We start from the raw sequence: 25,548 nt of genomic DNA, 5'->3' as shown, positions 1-25,548 counted from the left end.
CAGAATTAGTTGATTGTAGCATTGATGATGGTGAGTACTTTGATGTAGAAAAAGGTACAAGTTGTTTAAGGGCTATAATGGTGCATATGAACTGGTGGCATGCATTACAAGCAATGGTCATTCTCTATGCAGATGGTTATAGAGATACCTGATTTATTTTATGTCACTCATCACTGGACTGGACACATATCCTTTAGCTTTTTTCAACAACATATGCCTTAAATTTGACAAACTTATAAATCATTTATTAAATTCATTTGATTTTATTAAAATGCCCAACAAAAACAATGATGTAATGATGGACAGACCACAGAAAACATCACAGGGAGGGAATGTGATTTTATTGAAACAAGTATTTCTTTCTCTGTGCATTGGCCTGCAACACTTTAAGGCATTTGGATGTAATTATTTAAAAGGAACATCGAATTACACTGAGTTAATGTCCGACCATTTAATAAAATGAGAAGTTTCGCACCTAAAGGGTTTTTTCCCCAACAATTCTGTGCTGATCAAGTGTAAAATGTGTCTGTACTGTGTAAGCCTTGTGCCTCTTACGCAATAAACGTGTTTGCAAAATTTCACCTGGCATTTTTAAGCTCCAATCATTGACAACAAGCACATTATTTATTCTCATCGAGCAGCTCAATTAACTGCAAAAATCTACATCGTAAAACATTCATCGTCTAAAAGCAGCTCACGGGTGTAAGTTTTCCTTCTATGTACAGTCATTACTTGGCTATAAAGCGCAGTTTTATAATAATTTAGCAATTTTCTAAGAAAACACAAATGTCGGATGTTAACATAGGCCGCACCCTATTGGCTGATGAGGGAGCCCTTCAGACAACTTGGCCAATCAGAACGGGCAGGTAGGCGGGCTGCTGTACTCAAGTTACGTTGCAGAGAAATGTTCGTTTTTAAACAGATAAGTTTCCTTTACTACATGAAGTCTCCTCCTCACTGCCCCACGTCTACACATCAGTCCATTTACAGCTTTTTATGGTCACTTTTTACTGGAACCAGACTGATACACCGCTTCATCCGCTCTTCTTACCATGAACTACAGCGGAGCGATCACTGCGAGTCGGACTCTGAGTCAGAATACGGATGCGATCGATTCTGAACAAATCCAACGTGGTGATTTGGCAACTTCATGCTGTTATGATAGTATTACAAACTGGCTGACTTTTACTTCATCCACGTTGCTACTGCTGCTGCTGCAGCAGGCTCTCTCTCTCTGACAACATTTCTCCGCATCGTTGCTATGACGAGGCTGTGTGCATCATGACAAAATGAGTGATGAGAATGATTCAGTGCGAGCAAAAACGATTTAATGCTAACAATTTCATTGTTCCACCTGTTCTAATGTGACGGACCTCAATTTTGTGGCGGCATGAAGCTTGTGAAACTGAGAAAAATCCACAATTTAACCGCGTCATTGTTTAAGTCGCAGGGTTCAAAGTGTGAGGAAAAAAGTAGCGGCTTATAGTCCGGAAATTATGGTAGTTTTAAAATCAAAATATTTGTACATAAGTACAGATCAACAAGCAGAAAAGAATGGATATGCAGAGTGGAGACGACTGCCGTCTATGCCAGTGTGACATATGTAGCATCAGTGGTGACACCACAGTTGTTATCCATCATAGACATGAGGATGTAGCCGTCATTGCCCCAGTAGGTGGACCATGAATTCTTTATTAACCAGTAAGGCTCCCCGTTTAATGTTCCATATCCCACTGCAAGCACAGCGTGGTCCAAGTCCTTGGGAGTGTTACCTGACAAACAAAAACAGCATTATTTGTGCTGCGAGGACAGGGGAATGGTATTTAATAGGGCAGGGGTTCTCAATTTTTGGTTAAGGAGCCCATTTGGCCCTGTTTCCACATCACTGTTCAATGTTCATGTCTGTGTTCAACCATATTCAGGTACAGTGTGGGTCCCCGCTCTCGGGCACCTTTTTTTGGGGGGGGGGTTACAGGCTGAAAAAGTTGAGAACCACTGCCACAGAGGTCCACCTACCACATGCTGGTTCATAGTAGACCCCGTGGCTATAGAAGACAAACGATCGGTGTGCTGCATCGATGCTGACTGCAACAGGCCCGTTTTTGAACAGAGCCAACTTAAGGGCATTGGCGTCTCCCGATGTGACGTTTGTGTAGCTCTGGATACGTGCGGTGAGCTGAGAGGAATTCAGCTGGCAGAAACCGTTCTGTGGGAAAGACAAGATATGTACGACTCAGTAAGACAAACATTCAGGGAAGGATTCACTCAGATCTGAAATAAAGGGTGGTTTTTCAGTTGCTTCCCTAAATCCTTTAGTGATGGAGTTTCCTCACCTGCTGCGCAGAATTCACTATGATTTCAGCAATGACTAGTGCACGAGCAGAACTGGTGCCGACCGCCCCTATTTAAATGAGTGTTTTACTCGTTTAATATGGAGACGTCAGTGCGCACAAGCACAGTGACATTTCAGGAAATTAAATTTCTCTGTCTGCGGCACAAACATTTAATAATGTAGAAAACTAAATAAACAAATATAAAGTTTTTTTTTAAACAACTTTAAAACCTATTGATATTTTTTCCCCCTAATTTAATGTGGGTGCTTCGTCAGGACCTGTAACTTTGCTCTGATCAGTCCATGAAAAATAGGCAGATTTGGACAGAAACCGTCCTATTGCTCTACCACTGATCTGAGTTAATGCAGCAAGTCTGTCAATCAGTCTGAATTATTTGAAGATGATCTACTGGCCATCATCCAGTAGGTCTGAGCAGCGCTGTGTCACGCACACTCTAATATGTCAACATCGTGCCATCAGTGATCACCACTGCGTAAATTACGCATCTGATCCACTGATTCTGGCCTGACATCAACACGACACGAGACTTTGATGGTCAAAACATAGTGAAAAAAACACAGACGGGAGCAGAGCGCCCAAAGCTACATCGACCCTGAACTGGAGAATTTTTTTCATCTCCGCTGTTTTCTGTCAACTGCGTGTGTGTTTGCTCCTGTTTGTCAGTCGTACTATTTTCTAGTACTAAAACAATCACCAAAAACAGTTCCAAAATTCATGAATCACATTGCGTCCCCTGCATTCATTTATTTGCATTTCCTCCTCCCATATTTTTGCTCCCCCTGTGAGATCCGCCGACTATGCATATTCATCAAAGGGAAACGCATTGGGAAGCGCAGCAGCAGTGTACTCCTAATTCCCTAAGGTTTGTACTCCTTATTAGCGCGTGAAGTAACGTTTGCTCACGTTTTAATACCACTAAACCTTTAGTGAATCTGCCCCTCAGTGTGATTGTGGGGGGCAGACTCTTAAAATAAATGACACTCGTTTCTGGTGTATTTTCTCATTTTATGTTTCTCAGTAAAAGAGTCAAACTCTGGGGCTGTTTTGCTGCATCTGGCACAGGCACAGAGTGTCTTGAATCTGTTCAGGGTACAATGAAATCTCAAGACCATCAAGGTAATCTGGAGCTAAATGTGTTGCCCAGTGTCAGAAAGTTTGGTCTCAGTCACAGGTCATGGGTCCACCAACAAGATAAGGACCCAAAACACACAGCTAAAAGCACATAAAAACAAAACAACTATTCTGAAGTGCTGACCTGAATTCTATTGAACAGTTGTGATAGGAGCTGAAACGTGCAGTCTGGAGAAAATACCCTTCAAATCTGAGACAGTTGGAGCAGTTTGCTCACGAGGAGTGGAACAGAATACCTGTCGACAGGTACAAACGTCTCATTGAGACAGTGACAGCCTTAAAAGGTTGTGCAACATAATATTAAGTTAAAGTTATACCATCATTTTTGTCCAGGCCAGTTTCATTTTTTTTTTTTTCAAATTCAATTAGAAAGCAATGTTTACTTTACATTTGTTAAGCTTGTGAAAATGTTTTATCTATTATTACTTTAGTCAGATTCAGGTTATTTCAGGGACCATTGTAGGTTTTTCTTTCTTTAACACGTGTGTAAAACCATTGTGGGTAACCCTCTTGATGGCATTTTAGCTTCTCGGTTTAATCTTTACCATCCTCTGGCTTTTATTCCTCCTAACTGCCCCCGTCATGTACAGCTGTCCACAGTCCACCTTTAATAATCATCTTTCATGATAAGGCTTATGATAAGCATTTCCTGGTTGGATTTATTTTCCTTCAGAATATGTTAAATATATAATATTCCCTTCGCCCTCACCCAGGTGTAACACTGCCCTCTCTTTTTATATCCTCCCTTTAATAAAGTGTTTCTTAACCTTTCTTAGGGAGTGCTGGTGATGGTCACAATTATGCAATAAAATAAATACAAAACATGCATTGCTGTCTTTAAAAAGGTTGCACTTCTTGTAGTGTTGACCTTTGACAGCATGTGCAGACAAAGTTAAAAAAAATAAATAAATAATATGTTAAATATTCTTGGTATCTGCTTATATTTTACACAAATGGGAGGATTTTCTTGAAACTACACTGCAATTCTTTTCTTAAGCTCTTTATTCAAATTTCCACAAGATTTTATACATACTCTGCATTATCTTCAGCTTTAGTTTAGTTCTTAAATCTTTAATGAATGAATATTAAATCTTCATGAAGAGACTGAAGATTAGTGAGGAAACTGTAAGGAACAGTGCTGCTGCTGTGCCAACTGGAGAAGTAGGCAGTACTGACATACTACACTGACATACTACTCACACTAACATACTACTCACACTAACACACTACTCACACTAACACACTACTCACACTAACACACTACTCACACTAACACACTCTCATACTGACATACTAACATACGACTCATACTAACATTCTATACTACTCATACTAACATACTACTCATACTACACATACTAACATTCTATACTAATACTAACACACTACTCATACAAACATACTAACATACTACTCATACTAACATTCTATACTACTCATACTAACATACTACTCATACTAACACACTACTCACACAAACATAGTTCTCACACTAACATACTACTCACACTAACATAGTACTCACACTAACATACTACTCACACTAACATACTACTCACACTAACATACTACTCACACTAACATACTACTCACACTAACATACTACTCACACTAACATACTACTCACACTAACATACTACTCACACTAACATACTACTCACACTAACATACTACTCACACTAACATAGTACTCACACTAACATACTACTCACACTAACATAGTACTCACACTAACATACTACTCACACTAACATAGTACTCACACTAACATAGTACTCACACTAACATAGTACTCACACTAACATACTACTCACACTAACATACTACTCACACTAACATAGTACTCACACTAACATACTACTCACACAAACATAGTTCTCACACAAACATACTACTCACACTAACATAGTACTCACACTAACATAGTACTCACACTAACATAGTACTCACACAAACATAGTTCTCACACTAACATACTACTCACACTAACATAGTACTCACACTAACATACTACTCACACTAACATACTACTCACACTAACATACTACTCACACTAACATACTACTCACACTGACATACTACTCACACTAACATACTACTCACACTAACACACTACTCACACTAACACACTACTCACACTAACACACTACTCACACTAACACACTCTCATACTGACATACTAACATACGACTCATACTAACATTCTATACTACTCATACTAACATACTACTCATACTAACACATACTAACATTCTATACTAATACTAACACACTACTCATACAAACATACTAACATACTACTCATACTAACATTCTATACTACTCATACTAACATACTACTCATACTAACACACTACTCACACAAACATAGTTCTCACACAAACATAGTTCTCACACTAACATACTACTCACACTAACATAGTACTCACACTAACATACTACTCACACTAACATACTACTCACACTAACATTCTATACTACTCACACTAACATACTACTCACACTAACATACTACTCACACTAACATACTACTCACACTAACATACTACTCACACTAACATAGTACTCACACTAACATACTACTCACACTAACATAGTACTCACACTAACATACTACTCACACTAACATAGTACTCACACTAACATAGTACTCACACTAACATAGTACTCACACTAACATACTACTCACACTAACATACTACTCACACAAACATACTACTCACACAAACATACTACTCACACAAACATACTACTCACACTAACATAGTACTCACACTAACATAGTACTCACACAAACATAGTTCTCACACAAACATACTACTCACACTAACATAGTACTCACACTAACATAGTACTCACACTAACATACTACTCACACTAACATACTACTCACACTAACATACTACTCACACTAACATACTACTCACACTAACATACTACTCACACTAACATACTACTCACACTAACATAGTACTCACACTAACATAGTACTCACACTAACATACTACTCACACTAACATAGTACTCACACTAACATACTACTCACACTAATATACTACTCACACTAACATACTACTCACACTAACATACTACTCACACAAACATAGCACTCACACTAACATAGTACTCACACTAACATAGTACTCACACTAACATAGTACTCACACTAACATAGTACTCACACTAACATAGTACTCACACTAACATAGTACTCACACTGACATACTACTCACACTAACATACTAAGTCTGACGTCAAAATGAGTATGTAGTGGAGTTCACATTAGATAGTATGATAAGATCGAGTACACAAGAAATACCCAGATGTATACTATATCTGGACATTTTTGAAGTATGCACGATTGGCGCACTAGTCATACTCAACCGTCCCACGATGCATTGCGAGCGCAACGTAAAATCGTCCTGGGACCGGCATCGAACTAAAAATCAAACATCCTCTTTTCAAAACAAAAGCATCTTTTCTTCTCTTCCATTAGTTTTTAAATGCTTTTGTAGATAGGTCTCTTGTTTTGAAGTTAACAGAAAGTTTAGTCAGTTGCACAAAACCATGAGTTTTATGATTCAAATGACCACATGTTGATATTCTACTTGGTCACTTTCTCACTTAAAATACTTTAAGAAATTTCAAAAGAGGAGAATCAACAGAGATATTTAGTCTCAGTGTGCTTCAGGGTTTTGTTGTTGAAGGTTTGAAATGCATCTTGGGAAACTTGGAAGTATAATTCAGTGGGAACGATCATCATCCTAATCACACTTAATATAGTAGACAGCACGGTGGGGTCAATTATAATCGTAATCGCGTAATTGGTAGTTCATTAATTAACTGTAATTATAACTGTAAATGTAATTGAAAATGTGTGTTGTTGCTGTAACTGTAATTAAATTGTAATTGAGTTTAGATTATTGACTTTGTAATTGTCATGAAAATTCTATAAAAACTGTCAATTATAATTTAACGCAAAACTGGGGAACCATGTTACAGTTCTATATACAGTTTGTCGTAAACAATTATTTAAATATGTTTCATATAAAGCTTTCCCACATTTTACCATTTAAAAAAATGAATTCTAGGGCTATACTGACACAAAAAAGGCTCAGATGTCCACATCAAAATGATTAAAATCTATATTTTCATTGATTATGAAGCCTAACAAGGAAACCAATAGACAATACATAAATTAAATGATAGATATAGATATGTGTTTTTAGTGTATTTTACAGCTGATTTAGGACTCATTATTATAAGAGATGCTAACAGAAAGCTAACACAAGAGGATGGTTAACTTTTATTAGGTTATTTATTTCAGGATCAGTAATTGTGATTAATTGTAATTCAAATTTACTAACTGAAAATGTAATTGTAATTAGCTTTCTAAGGATAAAAATATACTTGTCATTTGATTTTTAATTGGAAAGAATGCTGGTCACTGTAATTTTAACTGAACATTGATAATTGAAGATGTAATTGTAACTGAAAAATGTAATCGACCCCAACCCTGGTAGACATTGTATACTCATTGAGTTTGTAGTGCATAGTACGGAGGAGTGTGCCATTTTAAACATAGTCTTCCTCTGAACTAAAGGCACAATGTGTGTCTGAACACGTGAAATACTTTCAACATAACCCAAACTGTAATTACATTAAACCTCTTAAGAGTATTTTCCTTTTGTTAAGGTCAAATGTGTATCAATGAGTCATTGTGGTGAGGTGGTCTAACCATTCCCATGTAGGCTCCGTAGGTTTCCGTGGTGGCGATGCCTCCGTGCTTCATGATCCACTCGTACGCTCTCCACTCCTCGCCTCCATCGCAGCCGTTGTTGCCGAAACCCCAGGAACAATCCACCAGCATCTGCTGCGAGAGGACCTGCAGGGAGCCGGTCTGAGAGGCCAGAGGAAAAGAGAGTACACGTTTACATCCTGCGGGAATCTGAGTCGGTATAAAATTGCTCACTGCTTGACCACAAAGTTCCTACAGCTTCAGTCAAATTCAATTCAAGACTTTTTAAGACTTTTTAATGCCATAATGCGTCCAGTGCAAGTTATTATGAATTTTATATTTTGATAAGCGCATTGAGATGACTTTGTTGTGAATTGCGCTATACAATTAAAGTTTAATTGAATTGAATGAACACTTGCCAGCAGAAACATATGAAATGTCACAAGTGTTGACATTGGTAGTCTCGATTTGGAACGCCACTGCTTTTTTCTCACCAACTAACGTTTGATGTTCTAACAAAGCGGAAGGCAAAATGGCAATGGATATCGATGTTTATACTTTAGATCGATTTGACTAAATCATTGATCAAACAATTGATTAATCAATCTAGATTGATTAATCTTTACACCCCGAAAATTCATGCTTTGACTTTTGTGCTCCTGAAGCAAGGCTGATTTGAAAGCAGAGTATGAATGAATAAATGAACTTTATTTTGAAAAATATTTTAAAAATAATAAAAAACAAATCTAAAAAAAACATTTAAGCAAGTTTAAAAAAGGAGTAGAGCAAAGTTATACACTTTTCTTTATCCCTACTCCTTTTAAAATCTTGTGTTTATCTTATTTTATATCAGTCACAGTAATGAGTTAATAAGAGTTTCGAGCTTAAAATGATTGTAATAATCACTTGTTGGCTCTTAAAAAGTATTATTGATTTACAGCATTTCTTACACCTACTTTATCTAAAACTTTGACGATAATTTACATTGCTGTCATTTTGCATGATGAGCAGTAAACTTTCAAATAAATGTTATTGTGCTTGTTTTTTGTTTTTTCATACCGTGCGCTAAAGGAAATCCAGCTCAAGAGAAACTGACAAACATGGCCAAAAGTGGAAGCGTGTTATTGTGTTTGGTCTGAATGGCGTCATGGCCAAGAGGCACCATTAAATCCTATAATAAACTGGTGTAATGTTGAATCAGGTTGCTAGGCAACAATGGAGGAAGAATGCCTTTGAGCGTGGTGTTTTTCAGGAGAGAGGCAGGTCCAAGCTGACATTCAGTCACTTTGATTCGTCCTCGCCGACTGTCAAGTCTTTTCACTGAGGGGCCAAATTAAATGGATCCATCCTCTACATAACATACAGTACAAGGTTTATTTAATCTTTTACTCATCTCCACTGTAAACACTCCATTTGTTGACATTTCCACACATTGCATTGTGGGATGCAAATGTCTCAAGAGAACAATTGATAAAATGAAGGTAAGCAACGATGCCTCAAAGACAAAAAATAAAAGGGGTCAAAACTTGGGGGTTGAGTTTGCCGCATGTTCTTATTTAGTGTTAGATGACGAAACCAAAATGCTATGATTCCCCCCCAAACACTACAATAACAAATTAGAGAATGTAAGGATGAATGGAGTGACTAAATTGATCTTATAGGGTGAATGTGTGGATATACTGTATGTGTGTATAACGCCCTCTGTAGGCTGGGAAAAGCTACATTTTCTCTCTCTAAAAAACAAAGAATGTGGAATAATGTTGGAAATATAATTTAAAAAAATACATTGTTGTTGTTTGGGTTGTTTTCTATCAGATATTTTATGCAGTTTCTACACGGATACTATTCATAATAGGACTGAAAAAATTTCACCAGAATTTTCTGTACGCACTTGTGGCTTCAAAGAGCATATACAGCAGTATACAGACCCACCAGTGTACTGTAAAGCAGTGGTTCTCAACCTTTTCAGCCTGCGACCCCCAAAATAAAGGTACCAGAGACCGGGGACCCCCACTGTACCTGTAAAATGATGGTCCATTGTCCAATGGATAACCTGTGATAACCACATTTATTTATTTCATTATTTATCTAAATAATATCCACTGTTATCCATGAAGTGTATCACTATTTGTGACATAATATATGGTCATCTTAAAGACTTCAATCCTTGATTTAATCAAAAATAAAAAGAATGAGAATGAAAAGAGGTTAAAAGTGACAATAATGGGTCAACATGTGGGACATTGGGCGGGAAAGGTGGTAAAGAGGGTTTAATGTCTTGAAAATGTCTTGAAAATGGAAATAAATGTGCAGAAAAGGCATTGAAATGTGATGGAGAAGTGGCAGAAATGGGAGTAATTTAGCAAAAATACATTAAAAGGAGAGAAAATGTGGCAAAAAAAAGTGATGAAAATATGGCATCTTTGGTGTAGTTGGAGAGAAAGGGTAAAAATAAGCAAAAAAGGGCTCAAATTGCCATCAATCCATCCATCTTCATACCCGCTTATTCCCGTTTATCAGGGTCGCGGGGGTCTGCCGGTGCCAATCTCTGGCTCTCATAGGGCGCCAGTCCATCACAGGGAAACACAGACAGACAACCACTCACTCATTCACTCCTATGGGCAATTTAGAGACTCCAATCAACCATACAGTCATGTTTTTGGATTGTGGGAGGAAGCCGGAGTACCCGGAGGAAACCCACGCAGCACGGGCAGAACATGCAAACTCCACAAAGAAAGGACCCAAGTGTCCACCCCAGGGCTTGAACCCTGGACCTTCGTGCTGTGAGGTGGACGTGCTAACCACTAATCCACCGTGCGCCCGTGGGCTCAAATTGTTTAAAAAATATTCTGTTTCTTGAAGGCATCTGGCGACCCTCTCCCAGTGTCTCTCGACTCCAAGGTTGAGAACCCCTGCTGTAAACAAAAATGCCTTTTGATTCACCTTTAGAAAGAGTGCGCCCTCTACTGCTCCTGTGGTAGCAAAGCTCCAGCAGGAGCCACAAATCGCTTGGTCTTTCACTGGAGTTACAGCACCTGTGAGACAAAAACAGGTAAAATAAACCCAAACAACGTGCTTTAGGATGAGTAAACACAGACTGGGGCTCACCATAAAGCCTCCAGTCCAGCGACTCAGGAACGGTCACCCCTGCGTAAAGCATAGAGGGGAATGGGAGGCCTCTGTTGGGGGTCTTTCCTCGCTTCCTTCCTCTCATGGTTGCCAGCTCTGACATGGTGCGATCTGACAAAGAGTTCAGGGCCAGAGAGAAAGACAAGCCGGCTCTGTTCTTGGAGTGGACATACCTGAAGCAGGAAGAAAGCAGAAAATACAGATATTTCTCGTACAGTACCTTTTAAAATAGTGGTTCTGAAACTTTTTGCATGTTCCCCACTTTGAACGGTGAACTTTCAAGCACCGCCTGCACCCATTGCCCGCAAAATCATCCTGACATATAACACATTTTCAAATGTATTGAACGGAGAGGCAACAAGTAACATCAAATTTCATAATAAATTAAACTAATCACCTGCATAAAAAATAAATGTAAAAGTGCAGTAGTCAAAAATACAGGAAAAAATAAAACATTGTTTGCAATCTGTGACAAAAAGCTTAAGAAAACCAAAAAGGAATCTTTTAATTCAGCTATTGAAAGTATATGCTGATATAAATCATTATTTTTTAACCTTAGTTAGCAGTCTAATGAACCATATATTTGGACCATATAATTTGTTACTATGAACCACATGTTTTGTTAAACGCGCTGAGATAACCTTGTTGTAATTTGCGCTATATAAATACAGTTGAGTTGAGTCAATAATTTAATGCTCTTTTAATTTTCTACTACATTTTTAGGCTTCTCATTATTGCTACCTTTGTGTGTAGTTGTTTAGTTTTGTGTTAATGATCTTTATTGTCAATAAAGAAATACATTTAAAGTCCTAGTGGCATGATAAAACAAGATGATTTTAATAGGAAATAGAAAACCTAATGATAATTGTGAAATTTTGGAAATATATGATACAGAAATCTGTAGTCCGCCCTAAAAAAAACTAAAGATTTACATCAAATATAAAGCCAATTCTCATTAACGAAGGCTATAAAAGCAGAAATAATGTACCTAATGAATGAACATCAACTGTGCCAAAGTATTGAAAACAAGTTTGTAACTGTAATATGTCAGTCAAATTGATTCGGGTTGGCTACAGTTGTAGGTGAGTTTCTTAGGATTACAGAGAGGTATAGAATGTGTGATATAATTCATTATTTACAACATTAAAACCTGTAAGACCTGCGAGAGTCACAGAAGCTGGAGCTACCCCCGCTGGCGGGTCTGTTGGGGTTGAAGAGGTTAAAAGAACAAAATCTACATTTTGCATTTAACGCCACCTGAGAATAGAAACGTTAAAAAACTGTCCAAACCCAAAAAAGAAACGTATAATCAAAATACATATTATAATAAAATTGAATTTAGACTGTTTAAAAAGTATACATAAATAGCATTTATCACATTTATGTGTACAATTATACAGGTCTTGGTTCTTTCTCTGAGGAATGTTTCTAGTTACCTCAGATTGTGGACAAATGCGTGCTCCCTCTTTGCATGCTCCCTCTCATCACTGTACTGACGCTCAAACTTCTCCTTAAAGTGGTGGAACATTTTCTCAGCATGGCCCACTGACGTCGTATGAATGAAGTCTTTCATTGGATTAACCAACATGTGATGCTCCACACCCGGACCAGGAAATCCCTCACAAGTCATGCCTACGGAAAATACATTTGAATATAAAACCATATTTCAAATATTTGAATTATAGTAATAATGATAGGTGAAAAACAGCAGCAGCATGCAGACTAACCATCAGGCAGTGAGAAAACCTTAGGGTCCACCTGGGTGCTGAACTCGTTGTAGTCAACCAGGTACTTGTCATAGTGCGACCCCAGTAGTGTGTTGTACCCCATCATCTCATAATGGACAGGTGTTGCGGTTCCGTCTTTGATGCCAGCAGCTCCTTCTGGGTGTGCCACCCACAGTGTGTACGTGTTCTTCTTGTTACCCACAGTGGTCACGTTCTGCCACACTTCACACAACGACCCACCATAATACTCCATCCTCAGGAACTAGGAAGAGACACGAAAAGATTACGTTTTAGACACAGTGAGGAGCTGCATGCTTAAAACGGAAGTTCTCTAACTTTTTTGGCTCAGGTCTCCCTTTCTCTTACTTTTGAATCCAAGTACCCCCTTATGTCTGACTACAACATTTTGCTCAGAATTACTATGAAAAACAACAACTATAGAGCATAATGATGGATGAATGAGTGATAATGCACATTTTAAAGAATATCATTGTCTAAATAAGAGGAAGGAAACTGGCTCCTGAATAGATTTATTTCTAAAGTTTCTTTCATTTACGGTCATTTCCCTCCTAATGTGGGACCAAGACTAGCTTGAATTCAGTTCATGTTCTAATCAAAATAATTTCTTTTATCGTTTTCTGTGTTTTTGTGTCATTTTGTTGTTGTTTGTCGTTTATTTTTAATTTTCAGTATATTTTTCTTTTTTTGTGTGTTTTTGTGTGTTGTTAGTATTATTTAAATTATTCTCTCTCAGTGTGTGTGTGTTTTTGTTGTTTCTTATGTCTTTTCGTATGTTTCTCTGTTATTTTTGTGTATTTTGTAGTGATCTAATGTATTTTTCTCTTATTTAGTTTGTTGTCAATTTGTGTGTTGCTGGTAATAGTATTTTTCTCTCGTAGTGTATTTTGCGGTTGTTTGTCTGTTCTCTTTATTATTCAGTATATATTTCTCTTAATTTGTGTGTTTTTATTGTTGTTTTGTGAGTTGCTGGTAATATTTAGCATTATTATAATTTTTAACTAAAAATGTACATTATAAAACCCCATATTTTTAATGCTTTCATTTAGAATGTTCCCCACTCTGTCTCTCTAAAGTGCCATCGCGTACCCCAACCCTCATTTGAGAAACACTGCTTTAAAGATTAGCGCCCAACGTCTGCAAAACAGAGGAATGAGGCAAGTAGAGTTCTGGAAATGAAAAAAAATAAACTAGTTACTATTAAACCTTCCTTTGTTCCAGCTCTTCGTGTGTTAGGCATTCTGCAGGAGAATATGTTCGATAAAGACTGCAGCTACTTACTGAGAGTGAAGTTTTTGGTAGAATTACAGCTTCATGGATGAATCCACAACCCCCCAGTATAATATAATGGAGACAGTGATTCATACACATATACACCGTGGAAACAGTTACAGCAAGACTACAATTGAAGTTAGGAAAATTTGGGAAACCATTTTGCTAAAATGACCCTAGACTCCTATTTTATATAGATGTTTATTATTTGATTTTTGTTATTATTATTGTTATTTTTGCTTGATGTATGTATTTTTTTGTGTGTGTGTTTGGTTTTATTAATTTAAATTATTTATTTTATTCTTTTTCACTTCCGATACGATACCGATATTGCAGCCTTGCATATTGGCCAATACCGATATCGAACCAATCCGATATCAGCATGAATCATACATACTTTTATTACTTATTTTGTAGTGTGGAATGTTAGAAAAGGATTGATCAAGTGATGTCACTCAAACAGAGAACAATAGTCAGCACCAGTAAGTATGAGAAAAACTGGACAATTGGTTACATATATTTTAACCTTCAACATAATATCTACAGTATTCTACAATTGAATAAATATAATATATTATATATATCAGAGATTTTAGATGCAGTCCGACAAAATCCGATATTTGTTTTCGGACCGATATCCAATATCGGGACACCCCTAGTCATTAGGTTGCAAAGATGGTTTAAAGCACTTTTATTATGTGTCCAAAAAGGAAAGACTTAACCTGGGTTGATCCGAGTGAACAGACAGGAAGCTTTGTTTGGATGTTTTTGCTCTTAGCTCCAGTAGCTGCTCATTCACTTTCACTGTACACACTGATCGTCTTCTGTTTTAATTCTGATTGCACACACACGCACACACCTGGAAGCCCTGCACATCAGGTAGGGTTGATTGTGTTGTGACTGCTTCCTCCTTGGTTCCATTAACCTGAAAGCACTTCATCACGTTAAGCTCCGCCTCCGTCGTCTCTGGACTGATCTTATAGGACGTGCCAAAGTCTTTGTCCGAGCCCAGCTGGTACGTGGAAACCTGGCCTGTGGATAACCACAAAGATTAGAAAAAGTTACAGCCTAATTTGGTCTCAGGGTGTATTTGCACCTGCCTGTTTGTTCTGACACAGATAGATGGCGCCAACATAGAAAGGATGAATGAAAATACATTTCTCTGTGTGATAATTGAAGACAAAATCTGCTGGAAGTCTCACATAACCAAACTGTCTAGAAGCATTTCAGTCTTCGCCAGAGCAAAAAACATTCTGGATTAGGGCTGAACGATTTTGGAAAATAATCTAATTTAAAATGCAATTATTTTTTCAAGGGCCTCTTGTCATGTATTTTTCAAAGAACACAAGCAATGAATCAATCTGTTACATAATAAACAATTTCAGATTTATTTAAACTCTAAATAAATACAAAAGATTTAATTTTAAAGCACAGATTACAACAATAAAGAAAACAAATCTGTAGCTTTAGCTCTTCAATACATTTAACTCACTTCATGTTTCATGAAACGTGTAAACACGTGGACTGCACGTCTTAAACACAGACAGGACAGTCTATAAATAAATAAAACAAACGAATAAAAAAAAAAAAAAATAAACGAATATAAAAAAAATATAATAAAGCTTACTAATATTCAGTCAGTAACATCAGTCACACATACTAAAGTGCAGGAAAAGTAAGGAGAACTAATATCTGCTTTAACCAATTGGAAGTTTTTTAGGTAAATCAAACTCCCAACGAACTTAAAATAAATTATTACTTAAAAAAATGAAAAAAAATGCAACCTTTGCAATTAGAAAATCGCGTTTTATGATATTGCGATAATATCGCAAATGCAATTCATCGTTCAGCCTTATTCTGGATCACAATTCACTCCACAATCTCTATTGTTCACGAGTGATACCATACTTAAAGGGTAAGTAAACCCCTGCCTTCTGCTGAACTGCCACTAGGAGGGAAATTAAAAAAAAGCCTTGATTATGGGCGTTTCCGCTGTAGCGGTAAGACACGCCCAGCTACTTTCAGTATCTGCCCCCTCCCCTCCGTCCACACACACAGAATCAAAACCCATCACCACTGCTAGCTAACGAGCTACACATGTCAATCCAACCTACGCGCCACAGTTTGCAAGGAGGCGGGGTTTTATAGGAGAGGCGGGGCCAACAGTTAAAGTGATGACGCAGGGGTTTCAAGAGCTTACCGTTCAATCAATAGCAAAACTCAGTTGTAATAGCCAACATTCAACCCTTAGTGGCCAGTATACCAGACATTTTACAGCTAAATACGCAAAATGTAAATACTTTTACTAAAATGTGAAGAGTGGGACTAGGATCAATCAATAGCACTACTTAATACCCAAATACACATATATTCAGCAGAAAAAAAGTTGGATTGGGGTTTAGTTACTCTTTAAATGACTGTTCAGAGGTTTAGGGAAACACAGCCATCAGAATAACTCATAATGTTGGTTTTCGGGAACACGCAAATTCCTTCTTTCTATAGTCTGAAACTTCGACATTCTGTGACCTTGTAGAATTTAAAACTGCACAGATTTTATATCGAGCAAGAAATAATCTATTGGCAGAAAAAATCTAAGTCATGTTCTTCAAAAAAAAAAAGGGGGGGGGGGTTACAAATTAAGGGGAAGGTTAAATTTAAAGATTGTAAGTCTTCAAACAACATAGAAAAGTTTTTTTTTGTCAATTTGTGGAGTAAATCTATGGAACAGAATCAGTGTTCAAACATACAGGCAATTCAGTTTAAAAACAGGTATAAATAAATTACTTTCTCAAGGTACAGGAATGAAGAAGGGCTTTAATAATCATTAGTTGTTGTTTTCTGTTGTGAGTAATACTAATTGGTTATGGACTATTAGTGAATATGTAGTGATTGTATGATGGTATATGGGTAATTCATTGTATTTGTTAGTTGTAGTTAAAAACACAAAAACAAATCAGTATTGAATAAAGGGTATAGAATTAAATAAGTTTACACTTCTTCCTACTGTTTTTCGCACATGTAAGTTGGGAAAATTTGATTCACAATCTGTTAAATTTCTCAAACATGTATCAAGAGAAAGTTCTTGAAAACATTTTCTGAACTGTTGACTTGATTTTAATGTAATCCTAATTTAAGAAAATGACTAAATTGAGACAAGTTAATAAATATTTTTAAACAGCATTTAATTGACAGAAACTCGACGTAACCGTCAAAGGTATACACTGAATAACAACCAAGAGAAAACCTTCCAAGGATTAATAATAACATCAGGAAATGAATGAAAGAAAGGGACGGCGCTTTAAAGAAATCCTTAAAGAAAAGATTCTAGTGATCACTTAGAAACAAGGTTGTTAAACAAATGCGTAAAGCTAAAGCTAATGTTTTATTGACTCAATTAAAAGTGCCAATGGAAATGGTAAACTGGTATGGAAACATATAAAAAAGCTATTAGGATAACAAAAAGATCATTAAAAAAAAGCTACAGCTTCAAATAAATGGTATGCTAACTGACAATTTAGATAAGTGCAAATACTTTTAGTACATTTTTCATTAGCTCCATTGAAGAACAAACAATAAAATTACAAACATTCCATTTAATCCTATGGATATGAGTAAACCAATAATTAGTATTCAGGAAATATCAGTCCTTGCAGTATCAACACTATAACCATGTGATATGGAAAGCTCATATATCATCTATCTATAAATCAAGGAACGTCTGTATGTGTGTGTGTGTGTGTGCGTGTCTGTGTGCGGAACACATTTCTCCCTGACACGGTGTCTGATCGACCTGAAACTTTTTGAAAAGCTTGCACATAGTCCGAGTGTGTGCATCCATTATTTTGGACTTGTTTATGTTTGAAATGTTTATTTTCATTTTATTTTGAAATCAACAACGTGGGTTAGACCGGAGAGGGGGAAGGGGCGTCTGAGCCGCACTTACACTGATATACTAGCAAAGCTCTCAAGTCTCACGCATTGGGCTTGAGACACATGCATATTTCTACGCAGTACCATCTTTAAACAGCGTGAGGTGTACGGGAGTTAACCCCGGAGGAGAAGCAGCCTCCGGCCGACAGTACAGATCTCCCGTGTCCCCCCCAACCACAAAGACGAAAGGTTTTAACAGCACCTTAACACCTACAATAAATAACTTTGACAACTCTATTTAAAGGTGCAGTCTGCAACTCTTATAAAAGTGACTTTTTGTCATATTTGCTAAAGCTGTCACTATGTAAGGACAGTTTTACATCAAACTAGTAGTTTGTGTGAAAAAAACAGGCTCATTGAGTCCCCCCTGCTACTCCTGCAGCCTTTGGAAGATTGCCAGAATGCACCGCCACCGAGTAAAAAGAACCAATCAGAGCCAGGATTGTGTTGGATGGGCTGTCTGACAGTTGTTGCTCACAGTCCCCGCCCCTTTCCTGAAGCTAGAGCGCCGTCTTTTTTACAATGTATGGTCTGGAGGAGTAGTAGATGGAATTGGTGATTTTTCTGCTTGAAAGATAATTACTGCTGCTTGATTTACATTATGTTTCGTTTGTAATTGTTACACTAGAACTCTGTGGTGCATGTGTTTGTGAGCGCACACAACAGGCTCCATGTGGGCTGCTGTAAGTGACACTGTGTTGCTGCTGCTGCTGAGGTGTGTGCACATTGAGAGAGAGAGAAGCGCTGCAGTAATATGCTTTCAACAGTGCATGTTATATTACTGTGATGTTATTGTCGGACTAACATTAGCTTGTTAGCTCCTCTGAGGGAGGGACTTTGGAAAGTTTGGAGGCAGGACAAGAGAGCAGCGAGGAGGGAGGGGTAGAGAGGGATCTGAGAGTTGCGGACTATACCTTTAAGCTCCCAGTATATGAATACATATTTCCGACGGGCACTGTACGAGTATGTAAAAAGTATTTATTTATTTTGAACAAAGCTAAGTATGTTTTATCTTGCCATATTTCACTCATTGTGTTGAAGTGTGGATTAACACATATACTAGCAATACTTTACCATTGATTTTGTTACAAAAAAAAATTATGACAATGATTTACAAAGATCTTATAAATTCTTTATTTATCAAACCACGGTTATTATTATTATTATTATTATTATTATTATTATTATTATTATTATTATTATTATTTTTATTATTATTATTAGTGTGTCTGAGAATGATGATGATCACAGGAGGAAATTTTATTTTAAACACCAAGCACCTCATACTACTTTAAGACTAATGTGCTCATCTGTTGCAGCCTTATTATGTGGAATGCTCAACAAAATGTTTTGAAGATTTCTACAAATATCTGTCCATTAAAAAAATGTATAGGGCAAAAAAAAAATCTGTCAATATGTTTTATGTATTTATTAAGTTAAGTGGCAGAAACATAAGAATTGTATTCTTTTTAGTGCTCCTTTCCAATCATGAAAATGTTCAATTTGGACTGTCATATTATTTGATGTAATGATCTATGTTGGTTTGCATCGTCATGAAAGGGGATAATAAATAAATAAATGTAATAAATAAGTGATTGATGAAGAGGCTACAGTCATTAGACATTCTAGCAGATTTCCCTTCCTTCTGGGTGTTTTACTGTGTCTTTTACAAAGAGTGCCTTCAGGAAACTGAAAATATCACTAAAGCAAACCAGTTCCTAACATGAGTCAGCAGTTCAGTTCTCCAAAGTTGCTCTCACTTCTCCTTTGAATGTGATGACGTTGCAGATGTATCAGCATTTTTTTTTACTGCTTGTTTAATCATACAAAAAGCTAAAAAGCAACTGCATCAGGTTTATAGGAATCACGGGTCACGGCTCTGCTGGTTTCTTACCATGGTAGTAGTCAACTCGACTGGACTTTGATTTCAGATCAAACCAGCTCTCAAACGGCTCTTTGATCTCAGCGTAGGGCAGAGATATCACTCCTGTAAATAAAGGAGAATCAGCCCTGCAGCTAACACTGAAACTAAAAGACGACACAGCCTGGAATATGTATATCTGTGTGTTTACCTTTAAGATGGTAGCTTTTACCAAAGTCAGGAGTGGAAGGGACTGCTTTTCCTTCAGTGCCTGAGGAAAAGAAAGAGTAAGTGGATAATTAGACCTCATGTAACAATACTGGGGATGTAACAATACTGGGTTCACGATACGATTCTCTCACGATTTATTTTACAAAATGGGATTGTAGACAAATGATTACTGAAAAATATTCCTTTATTTTTTTGTTAAAAGAATCCCTTGATAAACTATTCAAAACAATGCAATTTAACTAAAACTAAATCTTGAATGAAATAAATAAAGGAATAATACAAATGAAGAAGAAGCCTATTAATTTAAATTCTGGTTCTATAGTAAACAATGCAAAACTGCATAACAGTTCTTTTTCTTTTTAAAAGTGCAACTGAAAATATATTTTGTGCCTTAACAATTGGACTTAAAAAAAAAAAACAAAAACAGTAATTTCACTGTATTTAGGTCAGATATTTTTTTGGATCCGCAGAGAGCGCTGGTAACCCAGTGGTCAGTTGGCATGCAGACATCTTGCAGTGAAGAAGAGATGCTATGCTAGCAAACAGAGGTAATAGAAAAACGTGACTTTTACAGATATTCACGTAATATTACAGATATTTTTTTTGTGCTAAAGGGGTAAGGAATCATTTATGAACATGCTTAACAATAGAAGGCGGCCAGAAAGAAAGTATTAGCGGATTCCGCCCGCCGCCAACACTTCTTAAAAAAAGTACTGCGATTCAATTTTCACAGTATCGATGTGAATCGTGATATCTATGAATCGATTTTTAACTGCCTTACGATTAATCGTTACATCCCTAATTTATTGTCCTTATAATAAATATCAATATGGAAGCCGATGTAACAATGGAGTGATATGAGCATCTATGACATGGACCACTAATGACAAGTTAACCAAAAAAAAAAAATATATATATATATAGCTGAATAGTATATTTAAATTTAAAAAAACAAACCAGAAAAAAAAAAAGATTATTTTTTTTCAACGAAAAATTCTTGTGTTGGTGAGGGGGCGCTTGGCTCACAATAAATGTTTTAGAGTGCATTTTCAAAACTAATGCACAGGGTCAAAGCATCTGTAAAACTGGAGGATTTGTAATTAATTTGTAAAGTTGGGAGTAGCTTCCACTGTTAAAACAAACTATATAAAACTATTCTAAAGTAGTCAACGCGAGAACATTGGGTTTTCCAACTACAGCATGTTTAATCTTTTTTCACCTGTACGAGCGTAATCCTGTGTAGAGTTGCAGGAGTCTGATGAATAACTATCCTTGCTCACATTATAATAATAAAAATACATTTTATTAGGCGTGTGGTGATGTACATTCTGAACTAGGGGTGGAACTAAAAACAATGGATATGGAAATAATCGTGAAATATTGATTTTCCTTCTTTGTCGTTTTTTTGGTTGTCACAACATAAAGTGACATCTAAAGTAGAGGGTTTTTTTCTGGCAAAAATTTGAATATATCTATATTCTATGACAGTACAAATACATTTTTAGATAACACAGAAAGCACTGATTGTTTGTCTGACTTTTAAAGAGCTCTAAAACTTTCTATACACTTTTGGTTCTTAGTCGGTGTTAAATTCTGTGAAATTGACCCTAAATCGTCCTAAACGTCTTATCTTTGAGACAGATATTACAATGTAATGCAATTTTCTTGCCATGTATCGATTATCGTAATATATAAATATATATATATATATTTTTCAACATAGATATCAGATAGAAGCAAAAAAAAAAAAAAAAAAAAAAAAAAAATGAACATTATGAAACCCCATATTTTTAATTCGTTAATTTTCCAATCACTCTCTAACGTACCGTCTGTAGTGCCATCACGTACCCCTTGGGGTACACGTACCACCATTTAAGAAACACTGTAATAAAGCACTGAAGTGTCAGTAATTCTTTATTTAACCCGGAAACTGAAGAGTTTGAATCGAAAATATCTACTACAATGTTATATATAGTTTTAACACAAACTGAAACCATTCCCGGATATTTAATGGGCTACTGGTGTAATTTGTTAAAGCATTTGGTTATTAACAAACAGACAATTACACTAGTGACGTGTTATAAACTCTTACCGTGTGCGGCCCACAGCAGAACAACTACAACAAAGAAATACTGCATTTTAACTCTTCTTCAGGTCACAAACAGCACAACAAACAGCCACACTACTACACACAAACATGTACACACTTGACTGTGCAGCACAGCTTACTCAACATCCCTAAAAACACACACAGCAGCAGCAGCACCTCCACAAAGAGCGACGTCTGTTTTAACCAATCACATTGCTCCATGCAGCACCGTCCTCCAATAAAACAGGAAGTGGGCTTCAATGCCGAAAAATCACGTGATTTGTGTCATATGACTGAGCTGAAGCGGTCAAAGAGTGAGTCAATGATTGAAGATAATAAACGCGTCACAAAATGCATTTTTGTAAAGTACGTATAGAAATGTCAAGGAATAAAGTAAAAAAAATAAAGTAAATCAAGCTTAAGGATTTTTTTTGTTGTTGTTGTTGCATATTTTGTCTATAAAATGATCATTAAATGTCCTATGAGAAAATGCTTTTATCCTGTTTTCCACTACACTTTAGACTTCAAATGATTGGCAGTTTTGTTTTGTTTTTACCATTTATTTGTTATTACATGTTATACCAGTGTAATATCCTTTTAAAATGAAGAAAAACCCCAAAAACGAAATAGATTTTTAGCAATTTAGTAGGAAGAAATCAATGAGAGCTCACCTGAATTACAGATTTTTTTTTTTTTTTTTAAACAAATGTATATAATTTACAATGTATTAAACGATTTAAAAAAAAAAAAAAAAAAAAAAAAATCTGAGCCTTTTTGTGTCAGTATATCCATTGATTATTATTATTATTTTATTTTATTTATTTATTTATTTAATGGAAAGCTTGATATGAAGCATATTTTAATAATTAACTACATACAGTATGTGTAGAACCGAACATAGAACCGTAACAAGGTTCCCCAGTTTTGTGTTAAATTATCATTGACAATATTTATGGGGTTTTCATGGCAATTACAAATACAAAATCAACTATCTGAACTCAATTACAATCTGATTACGATTATGACAGCAACGTTTTTAAAATCACAATTCCAATTACACCATAATTGTAACTAATTATCAATTACGCAATTACAATTATAATTGACCTCAACCCTGCTACATTGTATATGACATTACATTATTATGTTCTTTAATAGTGCAGGATTCAGGTTAAATGTGTGAAGGGGTGCAAGACTGTGGGACATTTGGGAACCACTGGTATAGATTATTATGTGTTTTTCAATACAATCAGGTTCGTTTAAAACCCTTTCTCACCACTAGATGTCAGTGTCAGACAAAACATTCTTCCACTATCTCACATTAGGACTCAGGTTAAATCTGGGACATACATTAAAATCACAAGATGCAACGTAATTGGAAGGAAGACTGGAGACACTCTGTCTGTGACACAGTAAATGTCTAAATGAAGTCATGGGATAACAGTGAAACAGCTGAGAAGGTGTCCAGTATAACTAGGTCATTGTGCATACATTAAAAAAAAAAAAAAAAAAACACTCCAGAGCAACAACAGCTGAATGAAAGGTGCCCTGTCAGCAGAAAACATATGGAAGGAAGTCAGCATTTCTGTCTGAACGTTCCTTTTCAGGTCAATTGCATGCAGATTAATGCTGCATCACATTCATGGACATGATCTGCTTTTATGATGCACTGTAAATACATGTTCAACATACAAATGATAGCTTTTGCACAGTGATTACAGTGGTTCTGTTATTAGAGAACTTTTAGTGCTCCGAAAGTGTCAAGGCAAGGCAGCTGTCAGTGTTTAGTCAGATGGTAGGTCACACTGTTGTGTAACATATCCCCTTTACCAAAGCCAAAGCACACACACACACACACATATATATATATATATATATATATATATATATATATATACATACACGTTTGCACCTTAAGAACTAATGATAATCCTCAGTTATTGCTCACGGAGCTGTTTATTGATTATTCAGAGTTAAACAGGCAGAACAGTATTCACAGAGTTTTAGGCTATACACAAGATGCACATATGTATATAAATATAGAACATAATGTCAAATAACACTATTGTAACAAATAATCATTCACCACCTCAGGATGTGGTTTGTACTTTGAGCTCAAAAGCAGTCACTCATTCATTCAGAAATCCAAAGTGAAAAACTAAAACCTTTTCTCTACGAGTGCACTGAGAGTGACTTGTCTGCAAGTGGAACAAATACATGTGCTGTTCCTATTAATAAGAAAATGAATTCATGTTGATGCCAACGGTAGAAAACAATCAAGACTCAAGGAATCACTGCATAGTTATAGACATATCACTAATAATGTGGACCAGATCCCACGCTTTAACACACAGATACAATTCATGGCACAAAAACACACAAACATTGTCTTATTTTGGTAAAACGCTAAACAAAGGAGAAATCTGGAGCAAGAGGATCTTTGGAGTGAAACAGGGGTGGGATGGTCATCTGGCATACCGGGCATTGTCCTGGGCTGGTCTGCTAGGTTTTTTTTTCTTTTTTTTTTGACGAGTGAGTGAAGGTAGACATGGTAACAGGTGGACCAAAATGGTCCAAAAGTGGCAAAATGTGGCAAGAAAAGAGTAAAAAGTGACATAAATGGGCTAAAAGCAGTCAAGAATAGGAGTCAAAAAATAGGCAAATAAAGAGAAACCAGATGGTATATAATGGCAAAGGGTAGCTTAAATGGGCAAAATGTGGCAAATAATAGTGAAAAAGGGCAAAATGTGGAGCAAAATGTAGGAAAAAAGGAAACAAGTGGGATTTATTGGGCAAAAGTTAGCTTATTTGGATGAATAGTGGCCAAAAAATTCAAGAATGGACAAAAATTGGATAAAAGTGTCAAAATGATCTTTCAAAAGTGGACAAAAAAAAAGGGGTGTTTACTGGCAAAAGGAGCTAAAATCTGAAAAAAGTGTCAGAACTTTCTGAAAAGGGGCAAAAATGGGACAGAGGAAGTTGCAAAATGGCCAAAGAAAAAAGCTAAAAAGGTGTTAAAAAGCTTCCAAGTTTTAAGGTTTTCTAGGGAAATATAATAAAAATGAAGA

General features: G+C 36.4%; 1 protein-coding gene across 1 annotated transcript; it reads right to left on the bottom strand.

Moving 5' to 3' along the window:
- Positions 1–322: 322 nt before the first annotated feature.
- Positions 323–22,670, bottom strand: LOC114472350 (digestive cysteine proteinase 2). Its single transcript, XM_028461577.1, has 11 exons — positions 22,484–22,670; positions 20,372–20,431; positions 20,194–20,286; positions 15,229–15,401; positions 13,080–13,341; positions 12,789–12,984; positions 11,332–11,525; positions 11,167–11,258; positions 8,224–8,385; positions 2,017–2,206; positions 323–1,772 (listed from the first exon to the last, which is right to left on the bottom strand). Exons 1-11 carry the CDS (start codon positions 22,527–22,529, stop codon positions 1,585–1,587), a joined length of 1,656 nt encoding a protein of 551 aa, XP_028317378.1. The 5' UTR covers positions 22,530–22,670; the 3' UTR covers positions 323–1,584.
- Between the last annotated feature and the right edge of the window lie 2,878 nt (positions 22,671–25,548).

Source organism: Gouania willdenowi, chromosome 11, assembly GCF_900634775.1.
Source record: "Gouania willdenowi chromosome 11, fGouWil2.1, whole genome shotgun sequence".
In the NCBI taxonomy this organism is placed as follows: domain Eukaryota; kingdom Metazoa; phylum Chordata; class Actinopteri; order Blenniiformes; family Gobiesocidae; genus Gouania; species Gouania willdenowi.
The sequence above is the reverse complement of the archived record's forward strand: the minus strand, read 5'-3'. Positions and strand labels throughout refer to the sequence as shown.